We start from the raw sequence: 15,281 nt of genomic DNA on the forward strand, positions 1-15,281 counted from the left end.
ATTATAAATTGAGGAAGAAAAAAAAAAAAACGCTAAATTTAAGTGAAGAGCAATAACTTTATGATGTACGCGCGGAAATCGGATGGCTCGATAAAACGTGTGTGAGAGTATAGGTATGTTATGTCGTGTTATGTAACGTTGCAGCGGTGTAAGTAGGTACCGTATTTATTTATTTATTTATTTACCGTATCGCCTACCGCACGATATACGTATGTTGTACAATATGTACTTATAATATGCCCTACCACAATTGCACAAGACACTCGCGAAAAAGTAAGTAAGCTGACTCTGTTTAAAATGCACCTCTCATCATACAGTAAACAGTACAAGAATAGTGCACTAGCTGGTACTGGTATATTGTACATACAACCAACCTACACGTTTTTTAAGTACGTGGTTAAATTTACATGATAATACCTCAATTGAGTAACAAAATAAGTAAAATAATGAGATACAATGCACGCATCAGCGCAGCCTTTCCGTCCGTTTCATTTTTCTTATTTCTCTTTTGTGCCTTATTTTACAATTGCCATATATATTTTTGTGCTGCTTCATCTGTGGATGAATTCATAAAATGTAAATACAAATATGTATTCATTGTTTGTTTATTATATTCATAGCTGTAGCCATAGGAGATCGATGCTTATATGTATGATATATAATTTAAGTAGGTAAAAGAGTCGAGAGATAATACATACACGGTTAGTGCGTGACTGCGTGCAGATACAAGATACAACAGACATCCTTTGGAGAACATAAAACAAGACAAAAATAATAAATTCAGTCAGTCTGCCAATGGAGATTCAAACGTACAGAAGGTATAAGTACACGTACGCGACGTGTTCTTTTGTTACAGTGCAGGTACGTGGTATATAATTATACCCATATATATCTCTTCTCTTCTCTCGTTTCTATTGATCGTTTGGTTTTTTATTTTATTGATTATTAGGTAAGTATAATCATGGTAATTTACCGTGATGAGGATATTTTTTTATTTATTCATTCCACTGTACTTCTTATTAGCGGTTTTAGTATTGATGTCGTCTTTTTTTTTACGCACACGCACCTGCTGATACTTGTATATACACATGTTTGTGTACAAATGTGTTTTTTTTTTTTTTTTTTTTTTTTTTTTTTTTTTTTTTTTTTTTTTTTTTTTTTTTTTTTTTTTTTTTTTTTTAAAGATCAATTCTCTCCCCCTACTACTTGGGTTTTTAAAAATCTTTGTTCAATGGTTCAACTAGATCGTGTTTTTTTATATTTAATTTAAGTGCATTGCAGCCACTACAACGACAATTTGTTGACTTGCAGAGAGCCGATCACGCAGGTGGATCGTGATAAATTTCATAATATATGTATAGTGAACAAATCATATATATCTTACGCGGATACCCTCTGCTTTTATAAGTACACATAATATACTCGAGCGAACGGAAATTTTCACGCGGTTTCATTTACGCGTTGTTCTTCACCGCGTTGTGTATAACTTTTACCTAAATGTAGCGTAAAAAGTTTTCTCATGCATAGTTTGTATTGTTTTTTTTTTTTTTTTTTTTTTTTTTTCATTTTATGTATTGAGTAGTGCGTGAATGAATTTTGCAATTGTACAATGTGTCTAGATAAGAAGGATAGTTTTTTTGCAGTGTGTGTTCGTATATATATTAATACCTAATAATAATATTATTGTGCGTGCAAATATATACTTCTTGAGGCGCGTTATATTAAGAAGTTAACCTCGAAACGAGCGTGCACTTTCTTGGTTTGTTTTTTTCTCTTCTCTTCTTTTTTTCTTCTGTTAGATGCAGATCAAATCATTTACGAAACGTTTATGTGCTTACTTGAAGACGTATTTTTTAATCTCCATTCTCCGGGTCGATGATTCTTCCTTTGTTTGGAGAGTCAATAATATGATGTACACTTACTTAAATCAACAATACATATACACATATATAATAAAAAATTGGTAAACATTGAATAGCAAAAAAATTACCTATAGGTATTAAGTATTAGGTATCTATACTTTCGAACTAAGTGGCAAAACTGCAAAATAGTGTGGTGTTTTTTGTTTCTGCTATTCTGACATTTATGCCTAACCGGTAACCGATTTTACAAAAATACGAAAAAACCGCGCTTGCGCTTCTCCGTTGACAAAATATGAAAAAATTTTGCGCTTATAGATAGATCTGTTTCATTTTTGCGTATAATTATACCTTATGTGTATATACAATGTATTTACATATAACGTGCATACGTGTGTATAAATAAATTTAATCGTCGCGAAAATAAAATTCAAGATGTAAAGTACGCTCAACTAAAAGTAAAGTTCGAATCTGCAAAACAAATATTTTGAAATCTCTCGGTCCTTATCAAAGTTATTACCCCTTTTGTTGTCTTTGGCGTCAATCAGCCTTTTAATTAAATTACCTATACACACATAATTTTTTTTCAGACATCTGCTGTGAGGAACAACTGGCAACTGGCTCTTGGCGTTTTCGGCGCTGAGTTTTATCGAGAACAAGACGACGGCAGCAATAAAAAAAAATATAATAATAACGTACATGTATATTTCCAATGGGTTTTTTTCTGCAAGATCATCTGCCGCGATGAAGTATCACACACTTAACCTTTGTGTCGTCCTATCCCTTTAAATGCAAGAGTGTGACGTCAAGAAGGGGAGGCAATTTTTTGCGATTGAACATCGCTCGTGTGTGATGCTCAACGTTAAAGGCAGCTAGTACTCTCTCTGCTGGGGAATTGATTACTTATCCCTCGACTTGTCTGGTATCAGTCCTCCATATTTTAAGCTAAGTACATTGTTTGCCTGTCATCGTTATTAACAATCAAACCACTGTCAAAACAACAAGCGACTCCAAAGTGAAGCCGTCAACGTAGTGATAGGTTTCTGAATAATACGTGAGTAGGTAAGTACACAATTTGTAACATAAATGTTATAAAGTACTTAAATACGTCGTAGCACTCGTACATTGTATGTATATATAGCCATTCGGTTGTATATACATATATTCAAGCAAATCGGATCAGCTGTTTTGCCGTAAACAAAGAAAGAGATGGAGGCCGAAGACGTCGTCGAAGTTGTCGTCGTCGACGCGCCTGCTGCTGCAACAGAAGCGATGGAGCAACCGGAAAGTGAGGCTGAAGCTGATCCTGACGATGCTAAAGAGTCCGATGTCACTGCGGTCAGTGAAGATGCAATTTCACATCAGATGAAGGAGGATCACGAGATAATGCAACAGGAGGATCTTCAGACTGAAACAAGTGATACAGCAGAGCTTAATGTGGAGCAGCAAGCGAAACATCAGGAAGACGAGGAGATGCTGTGCGATGACAGGTGGTCCTACATGCCCGACTCTGTGATGCTGAGTATTTTTCAATACTTGAGTCCTAAGGAATTGCTTACTGCTGGCGGGACGTGTAGGACGTGGAACAGAGTCTCGGAGGACGAGATGCTGTGGAAGGCGTTGTTTTATCGCACCTACAAGGTCGACCCTAATGTTGGTATTATGCCAGGTGAGAAAGAAGTGTTTTTGTGTGTGCTCCCTGGGAAATATTTGTTGATTTATAAAATCATGTTTCAATCATAATCAAAAACTGTTTCCTCTATTAGGTGAATGAATGATCAATGATTGTTTTGACGGAAAAAAAAAATTTTTTTTTAATTTATTTCAGGTAAAACGTCTTGGTTCGAAGAATTTAAACGTTTGGCATATCACATACCACTGGTAGAAACTGAAACTCTGAGAGAACATTCCCACCAGGTATTACATGTTAGTTTTTCACACAACGGAAAAATGTTTGCTACTTGTTCAAAAGATGGTTATATATTAGTAAGTGGCAGTTCATTTCGTAACAATATTTTATTAGATTCTTAATTAGTCTAAATTATTTAATCAGTAACACTAATTTTTTATAGGTATGGAACAGCCAACACCCAGTGTCAATTAAATATCATCACGATATGAAAACGTTTAGTTGGAAGTACACACAATTCTCACAGTTCAATTCTTCAGACACCTTACTATTAGTTTCTGGGGTGCATTTTGGCACTCCACATAGTACATCAGGTGAAATTGCCGTCTTCAGATTAGCACGTAAGTTTTTTTATTAACAATCTTTTTTTTCTACTAAATTTGATTGCAACAAAGGGAGGTATCAATATAATTATTTAATTGTGAAGTGCCATTAATAACATAGCCTAATTAATAGGTGCCAAGAAAAATAGATCATCTAAAAATGTCTTGTGCTTCAATATTAAATCGTGATAAGCTGATACATACGTGTATATATGTATACAGCGCATTGTTTTGCAACATGTGTGACCATCTTAACTTAAGAATAAAATAAACAGACTTGAATTATATTATTTAAAATTAAAACAAAATAATTTTAGGTTAAACTTGTAAAATATAATATTGCTTCTTATCATTCATTGTTATTTTATAATTTTCAAATTTTTATGAAGTCGGTAGTAGAAAAAATATTTATTAAAAATATAGGTTTGCTCGTATAGCAGTCTTTAATTAATTTTAACTTTTTCAGCTAGCTTTGAACTCCAATGTAGAGTTATGAACAAACCATATGACATATTTGGTACCTGGTACAGTGAACGGTATCTGCTGAGTGGAGGCCTTCACTGGCTAGCACACCTAGTCAGTACAAGTATTCTATGGCTGAATAAGGCTAATCAGGAGACAGGAAGTGAGCATGTACCTATAATGAATCAACTATACCGGTAATGAATAATAATTCGTCAACTTTTCGCTGACTACTTTTTTAGTTGGAAAAAAAAAATTTATTAGTAACGTTATTTGTGTTCTGCAGGTTTTACAATGGGAATGCATCATCAATCAGAGCAGTTATGGTTGCGAATTGCTTGTCCCCTGCTGCTACAGAAACTGACGCACAAAATAATCAACCGTCCAGTTCCGATGTTAAAGAAGAAAAAGGAAATCCATTGAGTCACAGGGACATATCAATGGCATCTACTAGCCAGGGTACAAAAGAAGAGCCTGAAGTTTTACATCATGCGTCATCTAGATTACAGTAATGCAGTGTAATAATCTCTCTTTGTAACAAGCAGTTTATTACATTTATTCTTAAAATTCTTTTTACTCAGGTATAGTACATTAGAAGGTGGTTTTATGAATTGGAGAAAATTAGGCGATGGTTTTGAATATGCTAGCCCCATAAAATACAATAACGAATATCGGCAGGTAGAAATGGAAAAAGAAGTTGTTGATAGCGATAATAGTGATAATGAATCTAGTCCTCCATGGGAAGATAGCGAAGAAGAAGGTAAATTTTTTTTTGTAATATTCCTCAAACACATGGACTTAAATGAAGTTTTGTCAATTAAAAAATCTATTTTTATTGTAGATTCGTTATCCGCTGAAGAATTTGATGACTCCGACGATTTAGCCGACTGTCCTGAAAAGTTCCTGATTTTTACTACAGGCTCGAAAACGTACACACCTCATCAAGTTGGTTTCAAAAGAATAAAGCCGGTCACATTTCCACGAAGACTCGATCCTGGTCCGTCTCTACAGGAAAGAATAGCTCAGCGACACCGAGAACGTAAAATGCAAAATAGTGGCTCTTTGCGGCCGGAACCTAATTGGCTAGATTATGATTCAGTTGCCGATAAGTTCGATAAAATAGATCATCTGATTGACCTCCATGGCCATATTATTGGAATGGGCCTCTCACCTGATCATAGGTTTTTATTTATTTATTTTTTTTTTTTTTTTCATACGAGTTAACAAATCAAAAATTTAAATCAAATACCTCCCCTCACAACAATGTCGTTGATTAGATCATAACTACTATTTAGAATCCATTTAGTTGTCAATTTTTTTTTTTATCTAACTGTTTTTTTCCAGGTATCTGTACATTAATACTCGGCCATGGCCACGAGGTTACGTAATTACAAATCCACTGCAACCTCCACCAATAGCGCAAGAAATTGATATTCACGTTATTGACTTGGTAACGTTGAAACAAGTCGGCACAATGCTCAGAGCTCACAAAGCTTATACGCCCAACAATGAGTGCTTTTTCATATTTTTAGATGTATGCAACGAGTATGTCGCGAGGTATGCAAATTCAGCTCTTCAATCATATAAAATTGATCATTATTTTCTACACATTCGTCATTTGTGAAAAATTTTCAGTGGTGCTGAAGACAAACACGGATACCTATGGGACAGACATTATGGCGTGTGTTTGGCCAAATTTCCCCACTCTGACGTAGTTAATTCGGTAGCTTTCAACCCTCGTGATACCGAAATGCTAGTCACAACAAGTGATGATTACACAATCAAAGTATGGAGAAGCCGCGCAATGGTGAAATCACTAGGTCTTGATGAGGTTGCTTATAGAAGAGGGATGGAAGTAAGAAACAGGCGAAAATATCACAGAAGCAACTGTAACGTCGACTGATTAAGGAGTATTCAATTTCCTATTTAAACATTTTCATTACCAAGTTGTAAATAAGATTCATAATATTGATATCGTGATTGGGAATATTTGATTTGTTGAGACGAATTTAATGTGCTTATAATTATTACACATTGAACTTAATTGTCTTGATACCTCAAATATAGGAGCTTTTATTTTTTTAAGGCAAAAATGAAGTGAAAATGTTTAAATAGAAAATTGAATGTTGTTATAAATTAAGTAACTAAAAAAAGGAAAAGGAACAAATTACGTAATTATTTAATCGTTGTCATGTTATGTGCAATTGTTGTTAAGTTTTCTGCAGGGCTATGACTATATTTTCTATACATATTCGAAACGAAACGTACTTATTAAATTTTTTGCTACTGAAATTTGTACATAATTGTGACATGCAATAAAAAATAAATCATGTAATACGCACTGGTGTAAGTAAACTTTAAAGTAAAAAAAGTGACTACAGTAAAGCGCCATGACAAGCATAAAACTATTTTTAAATTTTAAAGCGCAATAAAGTACAATAAAAGTAAACGTGTAGTGTTTTATCTATGGTTAAAGAACTATATTTTACTGGTGTGTTGAATCGAAAAAATTAAAATATTGTTAGAGGGGTCATGAGCATTCGCTAAGAAATCGAGGGCTGTTTACTTGTTGAGCATTAAATATTCTTTATATAAAGTTATTCGTCTCAACCCTGCTTAACCTTAAGTATGCTCATGTTCTCTTAATAATGTTATGAACAGTACCAATCAATGGAATGTTACACATGGAATAAATTCTTGACTTTATAACATTTTATTGCGGAATAATGTGCTGTAAAATTGTATAATTCAAACATTTTTCCAATATAAGATTAAATGTTCTTACTAATTAATTGATTTAATTTAAACGATTCGTTATCCTTAACTCCTCTGGTTGAAAAATGTCTTACCTGTAAGATATTTTTAAAATAAAGGAACAATTTGTTTGTATATTTAAAACCATACAAACCTATAACAATTCTAAAATTATGCAATATTTCTGAAAATTAATTAAAAAAATTCTTTTTATTTTACACTTAATAAAATTTCTTAACTTTGATTGGTTTATAATTTGAAGTGTCAAGACAAATATTTAAGCATCTATACAATGAACAATAAATTAGATATTTTTTCAGGGTTAATTACTTCGTGGAATAGTTTTCATTGATGAAACAGTCACCTGCACTAACATTTAAAAGCAAGACCAATTTTTCTATTACATATAGAATTAATTAATCTATTAAAAAATGTAAATGTTTGAAAAATTAAAATCACAGTCCAATGTACATGTCTTCATTTTGACATGATACCCCACATGATTTACGCTCTGCCATTATCTGTCGATTAATGAGACAAATTATTTCAACGGTTTACACATGAAAAATTTAAGCTGAACCACCTGTGGCAATGGGTTCTGAAAAATAAAAAGTATCGTTAATCATCATGAAGAACTTATAGATTAAAATCATCTCTACCTGGATGTGATGGAATTGTTTCTCCAGGTGGTTCATCCTTGTTAGTGAGTTGCGGGTTTTTGTGAGTGTCTTTACGTCCATGACAATGTTCACATTCGTCGTCGCTTTCTTCTGAGCTGCTTTCGCCAAATTTTTTCGGCTTTTCATAAATGCAACAGCCTAAAACATGATCATATTTTAATATGATGATAGTTTTTTAATTATCAAGTACTTTGGTAGCAAAACTATTAATTACATTTTGACTTTTTTTTGTTCATATTTTCGTTATCAACTGTTCCTTGTGTCCATTGTACTTTCTTGTCTGATCTTGGTTTCCTAAGACGCAATCTAACTGTTGGAACATCCTGTAAGAAATGCTAGTTATATGAAAAATTCTTGGTAACTCAGTATTTATTGCTTCTGTACGCAATTTCCATGTGGATCAAAGGATTTTAGTAAATGATACCTCGTTTGGCGATAAAATATAAAGCTTTATTAACAAGAGTAATTAAAATTATGTCAATCTACGTGGATTGACTAACAAGTAAGCAGACTTGAAAAGTAGAAGCCCTGGTAATTTAAAATTTTGATTTTTGATAATATGTTGCCAGATAAATGATCTTCAAGTTTGCATAGTTACGTGATATGCATTCAATTATAAATTTATTAATACTTTATTTAATACATAACATTTAAAAAATATTAGCTTATTATTTTGTTCTCTTTCAACTTTTGTAGAGTCTCTTTATTGTAAATTTCCTTCAAAATCTCAAATGTATGTTGTCCTAACGTTGGTGGAGCAAGTCTTACAGCATTCTTTGCGTATGAATACCATACTGGTGGACCCACAACTTTTACTGTTCCAGCAATAGGATGATCCATGTCTTTAACTATTTTCATGTGTTGTACGTGTGGATCTTCAAATACCTAGTGAGTAAAATATTTTCATTAGACCTTTACACAGCTGCATTACAAGTGAGCAACGTGATTGAATATTAATCACTTGTTTTATTGTATTAATCTGCCCATAAGGGAATGTTGAACTTTTTAAAATTTCATTCCATTCTTTATTTGTCTTCTGTTTCAGCTTTTCTCTTAGAATCTTCAACAATTCGTCTCTATTCTTCACTCTGTTGATGTTATTTTTATATTTATCATTATCAAGCAGTTCAGAAAGATCTAATTTTTTCATAAGATCTTGAAACTGCAAATCACTTCCGGTTCCAATGGTGATATAACCATCTTTTGTTGGAAAAGCTTCATAAGGGACAATACTTTCATGTTCAGAGCCCCATCTTGTAGCTTCTTTACCAGCATTGAGATAATTTGAGCCAATATTTATTAAGCTGGCCACTTGGGTAGATAGGAGATTACACTGAATCCACTGTCCTTTATTAGTCTTCATGCGCTGGAAAAGAGCCGCCATAATTGCTCCATGAGCATACAGCCCAGTAGCTAAATCTGTCACTGCAACACCAGCCTTACACGGAGGACCGTCTTTTGGCCCTTTAAAAAATATTAAATTTATTGCAACAGTATTGTTGTAACAGTGAAAAATAATCAATAAATAAAACTTACCTTTGGCACTAATAATTAAGATTACTTACTTAAGATAACTCACCAGTTATGTGCATAAGACCTCCTATAGCAGCTGCTATAACATCATATCCTGGCCTACTCGCGTAAGGTCCTTCTGATCCATAGCCGGTTATGGAACAGTATATCAAGCGAGGGGCCACATCTTTTAGTTGATGGTAGCCTAAGCCCATCTTTGCTAGCTTTCCAGGTACGTAATTTTCTATCAACACATCGCTCTGTTTAGCTAATTCAATGACAATGTCCAGGCCTTTCTTCAGATCAATACACACACTTTTCTTGTTACGATTGACGCTAGCAAAATAGGCAGTTTCTTTTGTGTTGTTGATAAACGGTGGTCCCCACTTGCGAGCCTCATCTCCAACTCCTGGCTGTTCAATCTTAATAATTTCAGCTCCCAGATCACCAAGTATCATGGTGCAATATGGACCAGCGATTATTCTAGTAAGATCCAAAACTCTGATGCCATTCAGAGGAGATTTGTCATCGTTATTTGAGGAATAAAAGCATATTTGGCCTAGTTTTATCTGTTCAACTGCAACTAGCTTAGAAACAAGGTGTCTGCACCTTAGAGTTGTAAACATTTTTATAAACCCCTTTCATCGGCTAAAGAATCGTTAGCAAAAACTGCACTTAATATGAGGTTTCGAAAGCTCTTGATCGCTTTCTGATAATTTATACAAACACAACACACATGCATAACAAACACCGACACTTTACTGCCTAAACAATACTTACATAGTAAGTACGCGAAAAACTGTGGCCTGCATGTGTGTGCCTTATCTGTTTACTCTAAACTTTATGTGCTGAACTTACGGAACGTAGCGCGAATAGGTACGTAAAGAATAAAGAGGCAATTAAAAAATAATTATGTAGGTATCACATTGCTTACTTGTGTCGCCCCGTCGACAACAGTCTCCGTCTGCGAGCTCGACATTTGTCCTGACGTTTGTCTATCCATGTACTTAATTTCCTGTTAATCTCTTAGTTTGTTTAATTTTACACTTTTTCTCGGTTAACTTAAACTGGAATAAATACTGAAGTGGTCATCAAAGGGAGTCTACCCATTACCCAAATAATAAATTGTAAATATTATACACTATTGGAGCAATGAGCTCGTATCAGCTGAGGCTAGTGTCCTATACTGTGCGCGACATGAAAAAAGTGTACCGCGAGGTTTTAAACGAGCCGACAATATATAGAGAGCTTGAGATACTTTTTTAACAGGTTTAACAAATAGGAGACTTGCTGTTAGGCCTATAGGTATACCTACTTATATAGTTGTAAGTTAATTCATATAAATTATAAGCAATTGTTTTCTCATCGTCTCTGTACACGTCCAATGTCCACTTTTTCTGCTGATCTATAACCACATCATATTTTAATATACCTAATCAACAATTGACGATAACAAAGATTTTTTCGAAAGATTTTTTTTATACATGCCCCTAACATATCTTCAATGCATATGTGATTGACGCTGTTCGGTTGCTTCATTAATAAAAAATTTTTACACTGATATAATATACCTATACATAATTAATTTATTTGATTCATATTTGTGTAAGAAAATATGTGTATATACTTACTTGAAAAACTTTAACATTATCTCAAGTCGGTTGTAGATGAATGATTGCGTATCGCTATTAGAGCACTAAAAAATTTCTATTGTGTGTGTTCTATTGTATACTTATTAAAATTTTACCAAATCACGTGATACTGTACATTATAATAAAGGCTTGCGGTATTTTGATTTAGATACTTGTAATATATATATATATATATGTTTATTCCCAAAAATAATACTTTTTTTATAATCCTTTCATTTTATCCAAGTTATATGATTGATTTTATTTCAACAACGTTGTTTAATTATCTATGATCAATTTAAATAAATATCCTCAAAATTTTTGAAAATTGAAAATGTAGTTTTGGAATTTCAGAGCGATTGATCCATCAAAATAACACAACTGTTTTGCAATGATCGATTGTAAATAATGATAATAATCTAGAGTAAAAATATTGACGTTTTGCAAGTTATCGCAATCGAATGAATATATAAGAGCGTGTGTAAAGACATTGCAGTGATCCAAGATGCTATTCTAGAAGACTAAGAGCAGCTAAATCGATAATGAAAACGTTTTTCATGTGCACAGGTATATATGAATGTGCTCTCCACCCATTATACAAATTATGATACTGATGTACATAGCGAAGTAGCAACATAATTAAAAATCCTTAAGAATGTAGTAAATCAAAGACGTCTTACAAGAAGTACCTGTATCGTTATAATAATATCATAACATCTACTTCTTTTACACTTTAAAAAATCGCTACTATACATATACACATATTATTTAGTATGAAGTTTCTCTACATGTAGTATAAACTTTCCGGTTTTTCTTTCAAATATCGGAATGTGAAAATAAGCAAGAGCTTTTCTTTACAGTCCTTACACACTGTAACATGTGACACTCTCTCGACTCAACATTCTCAACAACGAGAGCTACCATATAAGTGGGTAGATCGGTAGATTCTACATGTGTAAATCTTAGGTACCTACCTATAGGTGTGGGATGTAAAACATATAAATGAAGTACATTAGTTTAGTTGCGCCCTCCATCCAACCAGTTCCATTGTAGTTTATTTAAACATTCTGCGCGTGTCCACCTTAGGGTCGAGAGTAGACTCTCACGCTAACTTGATCGGTATACTTATTCGGTATATAGTGAGATAAAAATATCAGATATATAGCGTTTTTATCGTCTGATGTTTACTTACGAAAATTGATAATATATAAAACCTAAAACCGGAGCATCTATGTAACGATAAAAGTTAGTGTGTGTACAGAATACATAGATTATAGTTGAAGGTCTGAATGAAAGTAATAGATATCCAACAGTATACCATTGTCTAAGTACCATAACTTAGGTATATTGCACACTGCATAGTGCAGCACTGCAACGTAAATAATACGATATAATACCTATACCTATATACAATTATGCCATACAAATACCTTGCCACCATCTTTTCTGTAAGTAATATACTTATTTATTAGTGCATGATGCTATATGCATGAGTTTGGTTTTATTGTCTCTTTGTACGTTCGCGCCTTGCGCCAATCAAACTTTTTTTTTTTTTATAGGTATCGAGGTGTCGGATAAGCGCATAGCGGAAATCGCGTGCATACAGTTTGCATGCACTTGATGCTGCACATGCAAACGTGAAGTCGTGATGGGCTGATTGAAGCGCTGCTGATGGCATGCGATCTAATGCCGTTCGTCGCATGACGAAGCAGACGATCAGACAGACAGTTGACAGTGAAAGCTGTGAGAGACAGGTATATAATATATATTAAGTGCAACAACATTGCAGTTTGCAGTTCAGTTCAGTTTACTGCAAACTGCACGCGAGCTGACGCCAGGAGAGAGAGAACGAAGATAATACCTAAACATATACCTACCTATTCTTACCTCTGCCTTCTGCACGTCATGCACACGTGTAAAATTAATAAAATGACTGCGAAAAAATTAAACAAGGTGTAACAAAGGGTAAGTATATAACAATCAAGCAAGAATCAAGTCTGTAAACGGAAACCTTATTGATTAAACGATATTAAAAAAATAAATAAAAATAAATAAAAACTAATATTAGTGGAAGGAAAAAATATCGAAAAAAAAAAACATTCTGTTCTACTGTTCATAGAATAGGTGCAACTTGTTAATTTCTGAGCAGTATATAATATATAGGTATACAAATACACTTATCTCTCTGTACAACCTATACCTATCAAGCTTACAGGGCCAATCCGCCAATCAACAGGAGAAAAAGGGAAGAGAGAGAGACAGAGAAAGAGGAAGGAAAGAAACCCTTTTGCCCTTCTCTCACAGAGTCACAGCTCACAGCTCACTAACGTCGTTGAAGGCGGGTGAGCGGGGCACCTGAGGAAGGCCCCGTCGTAACCCGGAATCTGCACTTATTAGCTCAAATGTCATCAGCGACGAGCTCGTCCTCCTGCAGTCCGCAAGCTAATAACCATCAGCAGCAATCCTTCCGACGTCAATTGGGAAAAAAGAAGGAGGGAACGCTGTGTTCGTCCAAAAGCGATGTGCTCTATTACCGGGACATATGCGGCAACAAAGTAACCCTCATCGAGACGAATCACGGCTACGTGTGCAACAACAGTGATAATAATGGTGATGATGCTGCCGCGAGTACTAGAAATGGCGCGATCGAGTTCATACTAAAACAGGAGAGCCGGCGCGGTTTGGCTGGCGTCGATCTTGGGCTGCTGTGTCTTGGTCTCGCATTCTGGACCACTACTCGTTCACTCGTCTACGCTTTGGTCGGACTCCTCGGACTCGCTTTGGCTTTCCGTAGTGCTCTCTTTACGAACAAAACTAGTGAGTTTTTGTGCATTGTTTAATGCTTGTGTTTTTTTTACTTGCGTATACACAAGACCCTATTTATACACAGATATACATGGTTGCTCTATTTATATTACCCGTCTCTGTCTCTCTGCGCATCTCTCGCATTCCGCAATTTCGCTTTCTATAGATGTTCTCTTTAACATTTATTGATAAATTATCTCCCCCCAAACTCTTATCTTTATTTTTTTTCTGCTCTCAGGAGGTCGAAAAAAGATTGTTTACATTGAGAGCTAGCATACTGTATATATATATATATATGTATATATATATATATGATATTTATTTATTTATTTATTCAACAAATGTTTTAAGACCTGTACAAATTAGTACAAAATGGGCTAACTGAAGTTTAATTAAGTAGCTGCCCCTATATTTTCTTTCACACAACCGGAAAACGCTTAAATAAGTGGGCGATCTATTGGGTTGTCTATTCTGTCTCTCTCTTTTCTTTCCTGTTTTATTCTTTTTTTTTACCATACTTGAGTATTATATCGTGTAAGTACAGTGTCATGTAAGTATACGGGACAAGAGGAAGTTATTTATTAATGGGATTTACGTGTTAATGGAGAGTGAAGCTGGGCGGTATGTACGTTTTACGCTTTTATGTATTATACATACTTGCAATTTTTCTATTAAGTATTCGTTTAAAAAGTTACTCGAAATAACATACTTTTCTTTATGTGTCGTATTAATTTTGATGCTTATTACTTCATGACTTTCGTTTTGTCATTTTTCTCTTCTCAACTGGACCAGTGAACTCAAGTGAAAGTTGGTTGTGTCCAATTGTCTAATACTAATAAGTACATCAGAAAAATTATTGTAATCCCTAATACCTTCATATAATTAATAAAAACTTTAAAATTTGTTGCTAAAATATTTATAGCTTTGATCAAATAGTTAATATATCGTGTGATATCATTTAATAAAACTTAAATACACGCTCTTCAGATATCTATTTTTCCATTTGCATGTTGAAAATATTGAGTCGACTATACTACATTTGTTTATTAGTCACACTACATATTTTTTGAAGATTACTATTGGCAGCATTAAATAATTCACTCACTATTTCATATACTGTCAATTTTATATTATATTTGAGAATTTTTGAAAAATTTCTCTTATTATGTGGATTAAAAGTACGTAGATAAAAAGTATAGGAAGTTTTTCTTATCAGAATTATGAAGTCATAGTAGATAAACTGTTTGCTGACACACGGTTTTATTTCAAACTCTTTTCTTCACACTCATGTTACCAACTAGTAGCATGGAAAATGTAATCTTAGAATAAATTTATTCACTACCTTC

At 33.9% G+C, this 15,281-nt stretch overlaps 3 protein-coding genes across 4 annotated transcripts; 1 reads left to right on the forward strand and 2 right to left on the reverse strand.

Moving 5' to 3' along the window:
* Nucleotides 1–2,379: 2,379 nt before the first annotated feature.
* Fbw5 (F-box and WD repeat domain containing 5) lies at nt 2,380–7,275 on the forward strand. 2 transcript variants are annotated; one of them, XM_089591716.1, is made up of 10 exons: nt 2,380–2,921; nt 3,030–3,528; nt 3,688–3,845; nt 3,932–4,109; nt 4,558–4,750; nt 4,840–5,061; nt 5,135–5,313; nt 5,395–5,734; nt 5,898–6,110; nt 6,189–7,275. In XM_089591716.1, exons 2-10 carry the CDS (start codon nt 3,069–3,071, stop codon nt 6,454–6,456), a joined length of 2,211 nt encoding a protein of 736 aa, XP_089447842.1. In that variant the 5' UTR covers nt 2,380–2,921; nt 3,030–3,068; the 3' UTR covers nt 6,457–7,275. The 2 variants fall into 2 exon arrangements, with proteins under 2 accessions (XP_089447842.1, XP_089447841.1); XM_089591715.1 differs by having other exon boundaries at nt 5,135–5,734.
* On the reverse strand, nt 7,154–10,735 carry LOC106640722 (E3 ubiquitin-protein ligase PPP1R11). The gene is made up of 4 exons (XM_014354847.2): nt 10,434–10,735; nt 8,202–8,310; nt 7,967–8,125; nt 7,154–7,905 (listed from the first exon to the last, which is right to left on the reverse strand). The coding sequence occupies exons 1-4, from the start codon at nt 10,500–10,502 to the stop codon at nt 7,877–7,879; spliced, it is 366 nt and encodes a 121-aa protein (XP_014210333.2). The 5' UTR covers nt 10,503–10,735; the 3' UTR covers nt 7,154–7,876.
* On the reverse strand, nt 8,422–10,401 carry LOC106640721 (succinyl-CoA:glutarate CoA-transferase). The gene is made up of 3 exons (XM_014354846.2): nt 9,567–10,401; nt 8,949–9,451; nt 8,422–8,872 (listed from the first exon to the last, which is right to left on the reverse strand). The coding sequence occupies exons 1-3, from the start codon at nt 10,123–10,125 to the stop codon at nt 8,648–8,650; spliced, it is 1,287 nt and encodes a 428-aa protein (XP_014210332.2). The 5' UTR covers nt 10,126–10,401; the 3' UTR covers nt 8,422–8,647.
* Nucleotides 10,736–15,281: the final 4,546 nt, after the last annotated feature.

Source organism: Copidosoma floridanum, unplaced genomic scaffold, assembly GCF_036245765.1.
Source record: "Copidosoma floridanum isolate Cflo_tuat_1 unplaced genomic scaffold, Cflo_Japanese_pri ptg000013l, whole genome shotgun sequence".
Taxonomy (NCBI): Eukaryota; Metazoa; Arthropoda; class Insecta; order Hymenoptera; family Encyrtidae; genus Copidosoma; species Copidosoma floridanum.